Consider the following 15296-nt stretch of genomic DNA (forward strand, 5'->3'; position numbering starts at 1 on the left):
TGGATTTTAGATTGCAGACTACTGCTCAATCTTGGTCATTCTTTATATTTGGATGGATTTTTACCAGATAAGCTGTAGCAGGATAGCAATAACGATGACTATCTGGTTATTGCTGTGTTAACCCCCCCGCCTGCTTCAATTTGTTTTAGTGACATGACATGCTGATTTTCACAGGTGCACATTGTTCCCGTGTTTCTCCCTTCACCTCAGAGACAAAATGAAGGAGACCTAAAACAAACATGCTATATGCTCTCCTGGTGTTTCACATGATGAGTAATAAAACACAGATGATCGCATTTTGATTGTTGAAGCAGGCTTACAGTTATGTACGGCACATATCGGAACTAAAACAGGTTATATCCTATTGTGCTTATCCGAACTACTATGAACACCAGACACTGCAGTCACTATATAACAATGTTTGTGGTTGGTGGCAGTATATCTGAGGTGGAGAATTGTGTTTTTACTTTTAATGCCCATAGACTGCTGAGATTATTTCTAAAAGGAAACTTCTATCATGTCCAGTTAGGATGTTTCATTAATGTATTAACCCTTCTCCTGGAGACCACACAAAACATATAAAATAATTGTTTTATTGACTGTCAGTCATCCTGGGGGGGAGTGTGATTCAACTTCTCTTTAATATCGTGTCAGTATGTAATAGTTCTTTTAACACATCTCATGAAACTAAAAAGCACAGAATTTCCTATTTAAAATACAAGAAGAATAGGTTGGATATCAGTGGCCTGGGTACAGGATCACAAAACTGAAACAACAATAAATTGTTGGAACTCAGTGGGAAATCATATGCCACAAATAATTGGGCAAGCTTATTGCATGCCCATGCTGTATGTATTTAGCTTGAAACTGGGGTAGTTACCAGTTGGGAAGGCACCGTTTCTAGTTTACACATTTTTCACATGATAATAACAAGCAAGTAACATGGCTGCCTCCAGCAGTGAGGCTTCAGAGTCGGAGTGAAAAGGAGACTTTTCATCACATACATCAACCCAGACGAGAGAATAAATGAAGCTCAGGAGATACAATTTATTCATGCGCTTTTGCTGTGCAGCCGTTTCTTTGCTTTCTGTTGTTAACATATCTAACAAAGACAGGCTCTATAAAGTGTTAGAGTTAAAAAAAAAAAAAAAAGCAACTCCATTTCAAACAAGTGCAATGTTTTGTCATTTATATTCATGGGTACAATCAAAACTAATATAACAATAAGGAATTTTGTGCGTGGAGCAAGTGCATTTCTGAACTTTCACCAAAAACTGCTGCAATGTTGAATGAGTTTCACCCTGCTTGAGGGAGCTCTTTGAAATCTCTCACTTTTACTGTGGGAATCTTCCAGTTTGATCACATTAAGATACATATTTCACACTGGGAAAGGGAGATCTTTCCCATTGAACTCCAGGAGCTCACAGTGATTGACTTACAAGATGGCTCACTTCCTGCCATCCAGGCTGGGAGGAGAAGCGGAGCACTAACCCTCGAGGTCTTACATGCTGGAGAATGGGATGCGACACTGCATCAGCACATGCTCCCCTGCAGATAGTTTTATTCTAGTTATAGCACACATGGCCAAGAATACAGCTGAAGTGAATGATGGGCTCGCCAGGCACATGGCTGTCAAAAGAAAATTCTCCCACATCAAAGCAGATGAGGTTTCCTCCCATCTCTCTGCTCAAATATTCAGTGATCATGAATCTCACAAAGCAGCTCACCCGGTGAGAAGACTAATATTTTAACAAAACACACTTCTCTTCCCAGTAGGAGGCGTGACGACACTATCACCAAATTTAAGAAAAGGATAGAAAGAAGAGGAAAAAATACATTTCTGATTCCATATAACTGGCAAAAATACAATGAACTTCCAAAAACTTGCAGTCAAGCCATCCTCTCACCTTCAAGTCATTTACACCACTTTCTCTGTTTACTTCACGTCACACCCTCAATCTCGTCAGGCTGTAAACAAGCATCTACAGATTTCAGCAGGCTTCTTTGCACAGTATTACTTTAAATATCCATTTTGTGTCATTTTGTCAATACTAAAAACATATACTACTAACACAGTTCTTTGTTTCACTTTGATTTTTCTGGTTGTTGTTGTTTTTATTTTGGAAAACAAGAAAGCTTCCTCATACTTTCTGAATGACCAAAGGGTTTAATCCTGGGTATCAGATTCTACACAAATAGATACAGGTTATGTACTTTTAAAATCTATATTGTTTTGTATCTAATGCAGTGCTTTCAAATATTGAAAACAAAAATGTGTCTGCCTATTGTCTTCGATATGGAGTTCCCAATGGTTAGTTGCCTTAAGAGCATACTTGTATTATTGTGATATCCAAAGCAGGATATATTCAGTGCTGCAATGGCTATATAACATAACAAGAGGCTTCAATCAAACTACATTCCAAATCCTCTTAATTCAGATTATCACCACAGCTTAAAGCATGCAGTTTTTTTGTGTGTTTTTTTTAAATTGGTGGAGGCTTATCACATTTGGATGACACAACTGGGATGAAACCCCTACCTAGTTAGTTCCTGATACATTTTCACAGACACAAACAAATGGCATGATCACCACTGAGCTATACCCCTGTTTAGGCCACTTTGTGTCATATTATATTTCAGTCACTTGCTGCCTCAATCCACTTGGGAGGAATTTGAATGAGGTTTCCTCATGGGCAGCAACAGTTTAAACACAGACTGTAGTTGTCATGCTCCTTGTGTCATTAATAATCATGCTGCACTGCCATGCTTTATATCTGTGACCGAGACGCTGGTCTGATGGGCAGAAACTCTTTACAGGAGACACAGAGAAACTGCCAGGGATGAGTCAGAGTCCGCAAATCAGACTATCAAAAAACGGTTATAGCATGTGTCAGTTTGATAAAGCTGGGTGAATGTTTAGTTGATGAGGCAGGGAGGGATGACATCACCCTGGGAAGCAGCCATCATGGTGCCCTCAGCCAATAAACACATTTTGATGATACTTTCTGTTCCAGTATGTCAAGTAATAATTTAAATGCCCTCAAAAAAAAATCCTCCCTTACATCCTCCCTAATGTTAAGCTCTCTCAACAGCATCATGTTACAGTTTAGTGTTTGTGTTTCCCTTTTTGAAAATTTCAAATAAAAAGTATTACCACAGAGGATTACTGTCAAAACGTTTCAAGACCAAGACAGCAGAGTGTAATTGTTTGATCTACTGTATTCTCTAAGACTTGTTTATGTTGTTATGAGACCTGGACATGGCCACCAAGTTGCATGACTGTGACTTTTAATGTTGGATGCCAATTTTAACCATGTGCATAACCTGAATGGCTGAGACTGAGTGACGAACATGCTGTGTGGTTAGTTTAAATTGACTTCACCGAAAGAGTTTGGTGTTTTGTTTTGTTTTTTTGTTTTTTTCCATCTCTGAGCAGTTTTACATTGATGTTTATATTCAGACACAGAATAACCTTGATGGCTGCCGTATAAGGTGCTGACTCACTATTTGTTGTTGTTAATGGAGTCTTGTCTACTGACACCTCCATCAGGAACAGTCAAAGAAGTAGATGCAATTTTTGTTTATGGAATTGTGGTAAAACTTGCTCCACCACATTTGTCAGAACCACCATAATAGGACTCAAACTAAGAAACCAGAACCATGTTATGAACTTGAATTGGTGTAGCTTTAGCTCCATTGGTAGACCTCAATTTCTAATGTTGGACTGGCCCTGTCAATGTGTTGAAGTGGCCTTGGGCTTCACATAAACCGCAAATTGTTCTCACTGTTATCTGAGCATATTGTATGGCAGCCATTCACATTGATATGCGAGCGTGGGCGTAAATGTGTGAATGTGACTGATCATGTGGAGCATGTTTGAAGTCTATTTATCATTTTGCCATTTAGCTATTATTTTACAATTTTATATAAAGAAGCATTAGTCTGATCCATGGCTAGAACAAATATGCCAGATGGTAACAGATGATGGGGCAAATGGTATACAAAAACTGAAATACTGATGGCACATCTCATGAGATGCAATATTTTTCTCACAATGGTTTTTTGCAAGCCCATCATCACTTTGGAGACATAGTGAAATTTCTTGCCTTACCTTGAATTCTTCCAGAATTTTATAGGTCTTCCCCCGATACTCGCAAAAGTTTTTAACCTCCTTGCACTCGGGGCAGCATCCATTGTGTTCCACTTTGGTGCACTTTGGGTGCAGTTTGGGGCACTCCGGCTGGTCGCACACCGGCCCATCCTCAGTGCACACGCACGGACAGTTCGAGTGTCCCGGGTAGAAGCGCTCCCCAAGTTTATACACGAAACCACTGTCGTCCACGCATCCTTTCCCCCGGTAGTCATCGAAGACAATGTTCTCCCCGGCGGTCCGCTCCGCCTCGTCCGTGGTGTAATCCTCTGGGTTACCCACCGTGGCCGGAGACACGGTGCTCAGGGCCAACAGGAGCACGACAGCAGGCGAAGGGAGAGGGCCCATCCTCCGCCGCAGCATTGGCATCCACATTCAACACGACTGTGTGGATGTCATCCCTAGGCTCCCGATATTCTCTCCGGATCTGACCAGCGCTTCATTATCGCCATCATCATTGTCATCATCATCACAAGGAAAGGGGCTGCAGGAGGGAAGAAAAAACAACAACACATAGTATGATGATGATGATGATTACTGTTGTTATTTTTCTCTCTGTAAACAGACCTCACCTTTCACTACTTTTCATTTTTATTCTGTTACTAGAGAAAAATGACACTTGTTCTACCAGCTTAATGAATGGGCTAATTCAGTATCCCCAGTAGTAAATCACAATGGCTAACATGCGAAGCATTGAGTCTGTATGTGCCTTTGTGGTGGTTTTGGTGCCTTGTCGGATGCAGATTTTTTTTTTCTTCCAAAATCACAGCAGCAACACGACATCCAACAACGTAGGAGAGGGTTACATTCATGATCTGGAGTGGGTGGGGAGGATCCTCATAACCATCCTTCTCCTTATAGATTCAAAACAGGCACATCATTTTTATTTTTTTAAATTAAAACTTTATAAGAGGAACCAGCGACAACAGGTACCTTAAAGTCTATCTAAGATTAATTTCAATCCAATAACACATTGATCCATCGGGCACATGCTTTATGGTCACCTCAGTCACCTGCTCTCGTCAATTCAACCGTGTTGTATGCAAATGTACCGGGAAAAAACCTGATAAATGCGCCACGATTTTACCCAAAAATGCATCACATGTTTGGAATATGATAGCACAGTCCAAACGACGTTCCCCTATCTCAATGCATTTATGCTGGTTTGAAGCAGTTTGTGTTTTAAAAGCAGATGAGTTGAATGCCAATGACAACAGCGATCCTACGAAACAACAACTCACCGCGTTGAAATTGCTTGATGTCCACTTAGTGTGAAGCCAAACACATACACAGATCACAGATAGTCGTCTATACGCAATCTAAAACTTCACTCCATCCACAAGGTACAAGAAATATCCAGGAGATATTGTAATCCCCCCCTCTCTCGCGTCGTGACGAGGGTCTTAAAAGCAATTAAACGCCAGCCTTTTATAGATTTGACTCCGGTTTCCAAGCGCAAAGAAAAATGACATCCACGTAAAAGTAGGTCTGCTTCATGATTATCCTCCGCGAATTCACCTTTTGGAGACAAATTCTCAGTTCACGTCCATGCAGTGCAGAGAGAAAAGGAAAGACAGAGAAGAAGAAAAAAAAACTGTAAGACAAATCCTCAGTCGCGTTCCCTGAGATCAGTATTTCCCAACGATGCAGGTGGATATTAGAAAGCAGCAGTCATGTGGATACATCCAGCGGTTGCGTGACACATTAAAAAAAAAAAAAAAAAAAAAAATCCACATGGCAAGAAGTTAGAGAGTGTAAAAACAGAATAGCCCACTTCAGATTGAAGCCAGTCAGTATTTGGGTGTTGCAGCCGAGGTTGTTTCCACCGTCAGTGGGCGAGACTGAGCAGAGAGCGCTCTGACTTCAGCACCTTGGAGAGCGACTGTCTCCTGCGTCCTGCGTCCTGCGCCCTGCACTGAGTGGAGCGGAGCACAGCGCCTCCCCCCGTCCCTCTGTCACACACTGTCACGGCAGCACAGCACGCACATCGCCACCATCTGCATATATCTGGAATGTAAAGGCATAAATAACGACGCAGACCAAAGATATTGTTTGGGTTACAGCAGGAGTGGCTGGTAAACGAGTGAAGTGGTTAATCGGGTGGTTTGCCTCATTACGGCCCCTCTGCATGTCTGTGTACCTGCGTGTGTGCTGGAGCGTGGCTGTTTCTCTACACATGACCTGCAGCATGTTTCCCCGAGTCACTCATTACAGTTTACAGAAACCTATTAGTATTCCACGGTGCAACGCAGAAGGGAGCCTGACTTCTTAGCCCCTGGAACAAGAGGAAACAGAATACAGTGAGGCTTTGCAGAGAAACAACAGTTTCATTTTACAGATGATAGCCCATAGGGGCCACTGCCTGACAACATTCATTTTAAGCACATATGACCCAGAAGACCGTCACCTAATTAGAAATCCCCTCAAGGAATCATAAACCGCTTATCAACTCCAGACTTATGACCCATCTTCTTCAAATACAGTATAACAGTGCTCTCCTGATCTTTGCTGAGTAACCTGATATTTTATGGGAGCTCTTAGGGCTCAAAACACCTGTTAGTCTTCCGGGTAAACCAATTTCAAACTCTCCCCAGAGACCTGTTGCATGCACCAACTTCTGCTGCTTCATCCCATCATAAGAGGAGCAATTCAACAAAATGTTGAAACATGCATTTGGGGTAATTTTGTTACTCTAAGATATCACGATTGACCCCAGAGTATTATGAATTGTGTCAAGCATTTTAGTTGACGGGCACCATAGATTCTCATTTGATTTCAATTGGACCATACCAGTAAATGAATAACCTATAAATACAATTTTCTTTGTTTTAAATGAAAGAGTAATGCAAATTTTAAGATTTGATGCACGGTCCACAAAACTTACCTGAAGTTATGCTGTTGACAGCCCTGTTGGAAGGAAACTTGGATGTAGTTAATTACTCGGTTTTAAACACAGCTTTGATTGAGCATAAATGTTTTTGAAGCACATTCACATTATTGGTGAATTTGATGTGAAGCAAAATAGTAGTTGAATCAATGGATGCAAGCAGTTCTAAACCATACATGTTCATTTCTATGCCCCCTGAGACAAAGTTTCATTTGTTCTTTGTCAAAAGACCACAGTACAGTGGTTAAATAAAGCTGTTATTTGAGCAGCTATAATTTCCAAAAGTTCAGATCTTTGCATCGAGGCTTTGTTTGCGTGATTATGTTTTGATGTTTTGTTTGTAAAAAACAAAAAATGTTTTTTTAAAGCTTCACATGGAAATTGAAGATGTGTTTCTCTTTTACTAATTGTACAATTAGGATTTCTACACAACCATTGCAAATGCTCATACTGTCACCCAATACCATAATTCCAGGAGACTCATTTTTCCATCAAATGATCATTACCATTCCTGACTAAATGAACTTAATGCTCACAGCACTGATGATTAATTTTCCTTATGATGAAATGATACATTACCAATAATTGAAATATTTGTTTCCCTATCACGTACATGTCAGTAAATTATGAAACTCCCTTCATCTGGAAGCCTTCGAGATCCCTTTAGAGCTTAGCGTTATGATGCTGTACACTGTAACAACAAAGAGAGCAACAAATTAGAACTGTCATAATCTGACATAAGACAAGTTCTACCTGTCACTCCCTGGAAATTCCAATTATCGAGACCACGTCTGTGACATGTCATTCTTATTTTATGAATGTGCAACTGTGATCAACGTACCCATGTTTGAAGTGTGAATGTTCTGTCAGTTTGTGTCATCACCCTCCTAAAGTAAATATACCCTCAATCATTCTTTTAAATGTTTTCACAAAAAGCTGAATAAAACTTAATCTCAGGTATAAAATTTGATTGGCAAAAAAGAACCCGGTAAAGTCACACTGTTAATACAGACTGTTATAATATGGGGGGAAAACAACAAAATCCATGATCTTCATGATCAAGAGCTGGTTTAGACTGGAAAAAAAGAATAAGCTGTTACTGCCAGCTTGTTTGAATGGAAAAAAAACCGTTTAATTCAGTTTTCATGTGATATAGTATTTACTTTTCCGCATGACTGTGTAAGGTTTGAAAATAGAGGGATGTTATTTTGTGTGATGAGATGACTCTAAATTTACTCACCATCTTATATTCATCCTGTTTCCATCACTGAACTGAACAAGACCCAGTGACATTGCACTTTATTGTATTTATCTATTTTTAGCTATATTTGTTATCGTGACTCTTCAGTCATTGAATGTTCTTATCCTGGTTTATATTAGTGACTGCTTTTTATCTCTGTAAGGTTTTATTGTGTTTTTTTATTGTGGATTCTCGTCATCTATTTTTGATCCTATCTTAATTATTTATCGGAACATTGAGCTCTTGTCTTTTCCATCCTGTCTCACTCGACCAATTATTATCTGCTTGTTTGGTTCATTGTGTGTCTTTATTTGTTATGATGTGCCAAGTGATCACAAAACCTCTAAAACAGGTCTACCTATGGGTACCAATAAAGTAACCTTGAACCTTTATCAAATATTTACTAATCACTGGAGAGGACATGAGCAGGAACAAAAAAAAAAGAAGTTGAGCAACAACAATATGAGGCATTGACATATAGTCTGTGCAGCAAATGCCACCACTCAATATTAGAAAGATGTCCAAAATAGATCCAAGTGTATATTCTGCACTGACATATCCTGGGATTTTCCAAACAGCAAGTCTGCTCTCTGGTGACATTGCTTAAATTCAGCATCAGTTCTGTACTTGATGACATTTATCCTCAGCAACTACAGCTCTGTCACAGGAACAGTGTATTAGCCAGCTCCCATCCGCTCAACCATACCAATTATTTTCTAATCTCAGTGAATCTAAAAGCTCAGAATAAAGTGTATATGATCATTATGATTATACTTTAATGATACAGTGTCTGCATGCAGCACAGAGTCATCCAGGTGTGAGATAGTGAAAGCTGAGATGACAGAGATCACGCAGGGGCTAGTTATTTCTCAAGAAAACATGACAGTTCTGTGAAATGCAGATACCGGCAAAGCTGTAATCATAACAAAATCTGTGGCAAGGAGAGCTTTGTCAAACTTCTGGTAACGTGCACAAAGTGGATAATTACTGTGCCTGCTGCAATGTTTAGCAGGCACACATTCAAGGGCAAACAGAGGTTAAACTATGAGAACTTTTCTCTTTCAGCAGAAGCACAGATGAAAAACCATTCTTCATTTTAATTTGGAGACTGTTGTTCTATGATCATTAACTACATCAAGTTCCATGTGTGGGATGCATTTTCTTTCCTTCTCTTTGCAGCAGATGAGAAAACTGCAAATGTCTCCAAATGCTTTGTGATTTCCATGTATGTGTTTTGCTACGAGACACATGCACTTTAATTCAAGACAGAAACATGCACCTTCTCGCGTGCATAACACTTGTCTGATAAACCATGCACCACAAAGCCCATCCCCTCCCCCTACTCTCTGAGCAGAAGCTTCTTGGCTGTTGACCTGGTTACAAAAAAAAGGAACACTTACAGTTTGTGAAGCCTCTCATCTTCCTTCCTCTTCTCACACCACTCTCCACAACAGAGTCAGTACAAGTGTATATATATCATTTATTGAATCTGACATTGCACTTGAGTAAATGTAGGATCCTAATGTGAGATGTGTTGTTTAAGACAGCCGGCCAGCTACTCCAGCATGCTATGGTCCATTAGGCCTTCACTCTGGCTCACGAAAAACATGGGATGGATGATACAAAACATCACCAGCACTGAGAAATGTACACGAGCAACCGCTTCTGTTGACAGACTACCTCTGCATCAGTGCCAGGTGGGGAAGTAGTCTTGTCTGTGGAACAATGCTTTCATATGACATTTTCCTGACCCACCCATCAGAGATGTTTACATCTCCCCTTCTATTTGATGTGAGCCAAACAATTGCCAGTGCAGAGGACTGGGTTTCAATTCAATCAGCTAATGGAGAGGGACCTCTTCATCCCTCCCCTCCACTTCCACCTCCAGCCATCCACCACCTCTGTTTCCCTGCAGCAACGAATTCACTACAGCAAAGTCTGAGCTGACTGTTATAATGGTTTTGCCATTAGGGCTGCATTTATAGCCTGCTAGCAGGTCTTAGGCATTATATTCAGTCACAGCTATTCAGGCTAACTTATTAAACTGAATGCCAGTGAGGGAGAGAGCAGAGTGAGGGGAAGGGAAAGAGGAATGAAAAGAAAGACAAGAAATAGCCTGTAGTTGGGATGAGTGGGGTGGGGGGTGGGTGTATCCTCCAGTGAATCCAGACCTTTGTGTATATGCAGCATGTATTTTTCTTCTTCCATGGAAATTAGGGTTATGGTTGATAAACGGAAGCTTTTTGTTATTGTCTCTTGGAGGGCATTTTTCATTTAACAATGCAGTTTGCCTTTCCATTCTTAAGTATTCTGTTGGCTTGAAATTAACACTAGTAGTACCATTTTACTGTGACAAATGTAATCCTTGGCTTGAGCTCCTGCAATCCTCTGCTGATTTGACAGCATAATAATATGAATCCACGTCTCTTTAAGATCCACACACTACTTTCAAAAAAAGTTATGCAAAACCAGCTCTGAGTCATTTTAGTCTTCATACTGTGACAAAAGCATTAGAATGATGGTTAATCTTGATTAAAACATACTGTAGGTGCAGCACTTGGATAAAGAATAGCCTTCCTATTTATAGTAAAGTACTTTAGCAGTGGTTAGCTGATGTCTCACAGTGAGAACATTTCAAACTCAAATATGAGCTTAATGGCCATTATGGAGTTATGTTCATGTCTGTCTGTCTGTCTGTTTGCCCATTGATAGAAAATGCAACCTGTCCAATGTGTACACTGATGATAGTTTAAGCACTACTGGAAGCTCTAGTAGTAAAACTAACAAAACAGTTATTTAAAAGTTGTTTTTTAATGTGATGGCCTTTCTGTATTTATTGCCCACAACTGTCATGCAAACCACACTTATGATACTGGCTTATTTTATAGCTTTTAATTAGTCCTCGGTACATTTCATATTCCTTTTACTTGCGAAAATAAATTGTTTCAAAGCTGTGTATTTTATTAAAAGCGGACATCAGTCGTACCCTGCAATTAAAACCTATTTGGCATGACTGTTTTTTACTCTGTGTGTGTGTGTGTGTGTGTGTGTGTGTGTGTGTGTGTGTGTGTGTGTGTGTGTGTGTGTGTGTGTGTGTGTGTGTGTGTGTGTGTGTGTGTGTGTGTGTGTGTGTGTGCACAGACAGTCTTGTTCTTAGCTGAAGTCCCATTTTGGCAGCCTGTGTCGTGTACGGCAACAAGAAGGTCAGAAGGTCAATCGCATGGAACGAGCACGAAACCGTCCCAAAGCCAAGTAATGTGACCCATAATGTGTAAATTCAAGAGTTAAATGGTTAAGGATTGTAAAAAAAAGTCTGAAGTATGCATCTAAGTGTTTCAGTTGCCTCACAGAGAATGCGTCCCATCGCTCCACATTGTTTCACCCCCATCCACTTTACCCTGTAGTCCTATAAACCCCATCCTGTATTACATGGCACAGTGATTCAGACATTCAAATAGCCCCGTTACAGTGCAGGGAAAGAGATTCATTGGCTTTTTGGGATGAGTCAGCTTGGTGCAAATGGTGAATAGGGAAGAAATACGTACAGCGGTTTCAGTTTGCTGCTGGATTGTGGGTCTCCCTGTGATACTTTATGTCCCAGCTGTGTGTAACAGTGCCCTTGTGGGTGCTGGCATTTTCCGCCAAGTTAGAATAAGAGCTCTTTTCTCCTCCCATAGGGGACCTGTACAGACTCTCTGATTCGCTTTCTCCAAAGGCTGACGATGCTTCAGCAGCTCCAGGGAAGTACTCAGCACTGAGACTGTCGCTGTGGTTGGTTGCCTTTTAATGACTCTGCTGCTTTAGACATGCAAATAGAGTTGAAGTGGGAGAAGGCCTGGAGGGACACTTTGGCATATGAATCAAATGTAATATACAGGATTTTATGGTGTAATATGGTATTGAGTTTTTTAAATGAATGGCTCCAATAGCTGAATACCAACAATACCAGATTTGAGTAATGTAATTATGTGAGATTTCACTTCCTTAAGCTTGCACTCATTTTTTATTAGTGTAGCATGAAATAGCACATATTGCTTAATAGCCATGTACAGTTAATTAAAGAACACATACCAATGTCAAGTGATGTTAACAAGGAGACCCAGGAGAATAGAAATACTTAGTGGAAAGTCTCCTTGTGGAGAAAATTAATAATCACCTCACCCTATTGATTCCACATGCCATGCTCAACAAACCATGACTTGGAGGTAACATTTAATCAAATATGCAGATATGGGAAACAAAAATAATATTTGTCAACAGAATGTGCAAATATTCCTCACTTCCTCATAAATGTGAAAACATGGTGTTGCAAAATTATTCCCGTTTGACTTGCATTCGGTGAGATTGTGTCACTGTACGTTTGGGAAGGACCATACAAGCAGATGTAAGACCTGTCAAAAATGTCCAATTTATTCTGTAATATTTTGAAATGTATGTTAGTCAACAAGTCAAAATATTATTTACTTGCGTGCATCTATGACATTTTACACATTCTCGTCCTCTCCTTCAAACAGTTTAACGTTTTCAGGGCTGTAATTAGATACCCTGTAGCATTTTATACACTGACCTGTCATATAACAGGTTCTGACCCACTCGTGTTTCAAGAAAACAGATAAAAGAAAAGCTACAAGAGAGATTGCACAGAATTAAAGTCAGTGGAGAAGCAGGGTGTTTGGCTTTCTATTTTTTAGATAGGGAAGTCTTACCATGGCATGACAGTGTGAGCCAGCCAGGCTTTATCTTTCATTCTGCTTTGCTTTGAAAATCATTTGCAATTTCTTTATGCAAACAGTTGCTGATGTGTGGACACTTATCTTTGTTTGGGCTTTTGGCAGTCCTGATATTTATGTGAAAAGAGCATACATTAAATGGCTAACACTATGCACTCACTGACAACATGGTGCTACTGCACCATCAATAAGTGTAACAGTAAATAAACTAGCTGTGGCTTTTTAGATATGACATGGAAGGCAATGGTTCCTGTTACCCCTGCTTCTGTCAAACTCATCAAGTTTGACTCAGCTTATTCCTATAGCTGTCTTAAGGGTAGTTAAAATATACAGAATTTTTTTTATACTTCCAAAGTGTAATTAATAATAATAATAATAATAATAATAATAATAATAATAATAATAATAATAATGATAATAATAATCTTTATTTGTACATTATTTTCTTCTGTTGATATCATATTATGATGTCTAACCCCTGAGAGTGGGAGGACACTGGTTTGAATGCCAGTTGGAAAGGGATGAGCATTTGGTTAAAATAAATATCTGCCCCAGACTTAGGTGCAAGTTGCTATGATTTGTTGTGGCGACCCCTGTAAATTATAAAACATCTTTCTGGACATAAAATGCAGCTCAAAGTTATTTGCAAAGAAAATATAATTTACACAGAGATATTAAATAATACGTTTTTAAAAGACAACAGAGTCTTAAAGTAAAGGTTGAAACTAAATTATTTAAAACCAAGGTTGGTTGATGTGAAGCAGCTTCTTAAAAATGTCAATTTACCTTAAGTAGTGCATGACGATGCTGGAAATTAAACGATAAAGGAGGAACCACTCTGTCCTCACCCATATAAACATGCACACATTGAAGTGACCCTCATAATGCCATACATGATCTACTATAAACGTGTCTGCACAAAAGGAATAGCTCGTTTTTTAGGGACCAAACGATTCATAGCCTTTAACACTAATGAAATATGGCTATTTAATTTCTAACTGTTGTGATGATGATTTTTTGTTTGTTTGGGTTTCTTTTTAACATTTAAATGGTTATTATTACAAGTTAAGAATTATTTCCTAGTGGTCCTCTTGGAAGTCCCTCTATCTCAGAAAAATGTTGAGAAATATTTTATGCTCTGGGAAGTTGACGCTTTCACAACTTAAAAAAAACAACAAAAAACAAACAAACAACGCATCCATGAATATGCCATAATTAGCAATTTCAACCCTGAAAAGACTCACATACAAAGTTTTGCTTTAGAAGAGCTTTATTGGCTTTTGGAAGTTATTTGGAACTCAGATCCTGTTGTGGGAGACTGTGGAGGAAGTTATGAAATCATGGTCACGATGATCTTGGATTAGTCTTCCCCCCGGGGTCTGGACACTGTTGGTGACGAGGATGAGGCCTGAGGCAAGCAGGGGATTAGATTCAACTTAAGTGAACCTTACGTATGTAGCACAGGTACTGTACAGACATACCAGGTGCTTTCGACAGAGAGAAACCCTACAGATCTACGTGACCAGGCGTGAGCGACAGTGGAAAAGAAAAACTCCCTTGAGTTCGAAGACAGCTTCCCAGAACCAGGCTCAGGGGCAGCGGCTTATTCAATTATTTCAGGATAGGGAAGAGAAGGATAGACAGACAAAAGATGGGGGGAGGGATTTGATCCTTAACCCAGGTAGGGTATGGATACAAGCCGGATGATTGCATAGAGACAAGGAGGAGGTGGGGTGGAGATGGGTATCAACGTATCATATCATCAAGAATTGTACTATATTGCTTTTGTCTTCTTAGATGGCTTGACTCGTCGAGTAAATGCAATGACAAAAAGAAAATGGAAAAGACAAAGACACAACAGGAGAAGCATTGACAAAATGGAAAAAGCAAAGACGAGATAGAAAAAGAATATGACTACCTTTGTATATTTTTGTATTATCAATTCTCTTTATATTTCCACATTTATTTCCTTTAATTTTGGCACTCCGTTGATTCCATATATTCTAAGAAGAAAATCCTTTTTTGGTGTTAAGAATAACATCATCGAAAGGTGACTCTATTTGGTCACAAAGCTTTCACCAATTTTGAGCTTGATAAATGGAATGTGCACGTTCAGAGAAATTGAGTACCAGGTTTAAATGTGTACCTGTGTAAATACAGCCATTCTTCACATTTTTAAGTGTTTAGATGCATTTGTATGTTTATACAAACGTTCTGTGCAGTATGAGTACAGACACAGCAGGGTTTTGGATTGCCGCTATTCACTGGTTTGAGTCAGGTAGTAAATGA

At 39.5% G+C, this 15296-nt stretch overlaps 1 protein-coding gene across 1 annotated transcript in view; it reads right to left on the reverse strand.

Moving 5' to 3' along the window:
• The window catches only part of vwc2l (von Willebrand factor C domain containing 2 like), a gene marked incomplete at both ends in the record, with an annotated part of 28492 nt that extends 23979 nt beyond the window's left edge, over positions 1 to 4513 (reverse strand). Inside the window, one exon of the mRNA XM_080498443.1 lies at positions 4112 to 4513. Within this exon, the coding sequence (XP_080354569.1) occupies positions 4112 to 4513 (402 nt within the window). The remainder of the gene's footprint in view (positions 1 to 4111) is intronic.
• Between the last annotated feature and the right edge of the window lie 10783 nt (positions 4514 to 15296).

The sequence above is a fragment of the Blennius ocellaris genome, assembly GCF_963422515.1.
Source record: "Blennius ocellaris genome assembly, chromosome: 6".
Taxonomy (NCBI): domain Eukaryota; kingdom Metazoa; phylum Chordata; class Actinopteri; order Blenniiformes; family Blenniidae; genus Blennius; species Blennius ocellaris.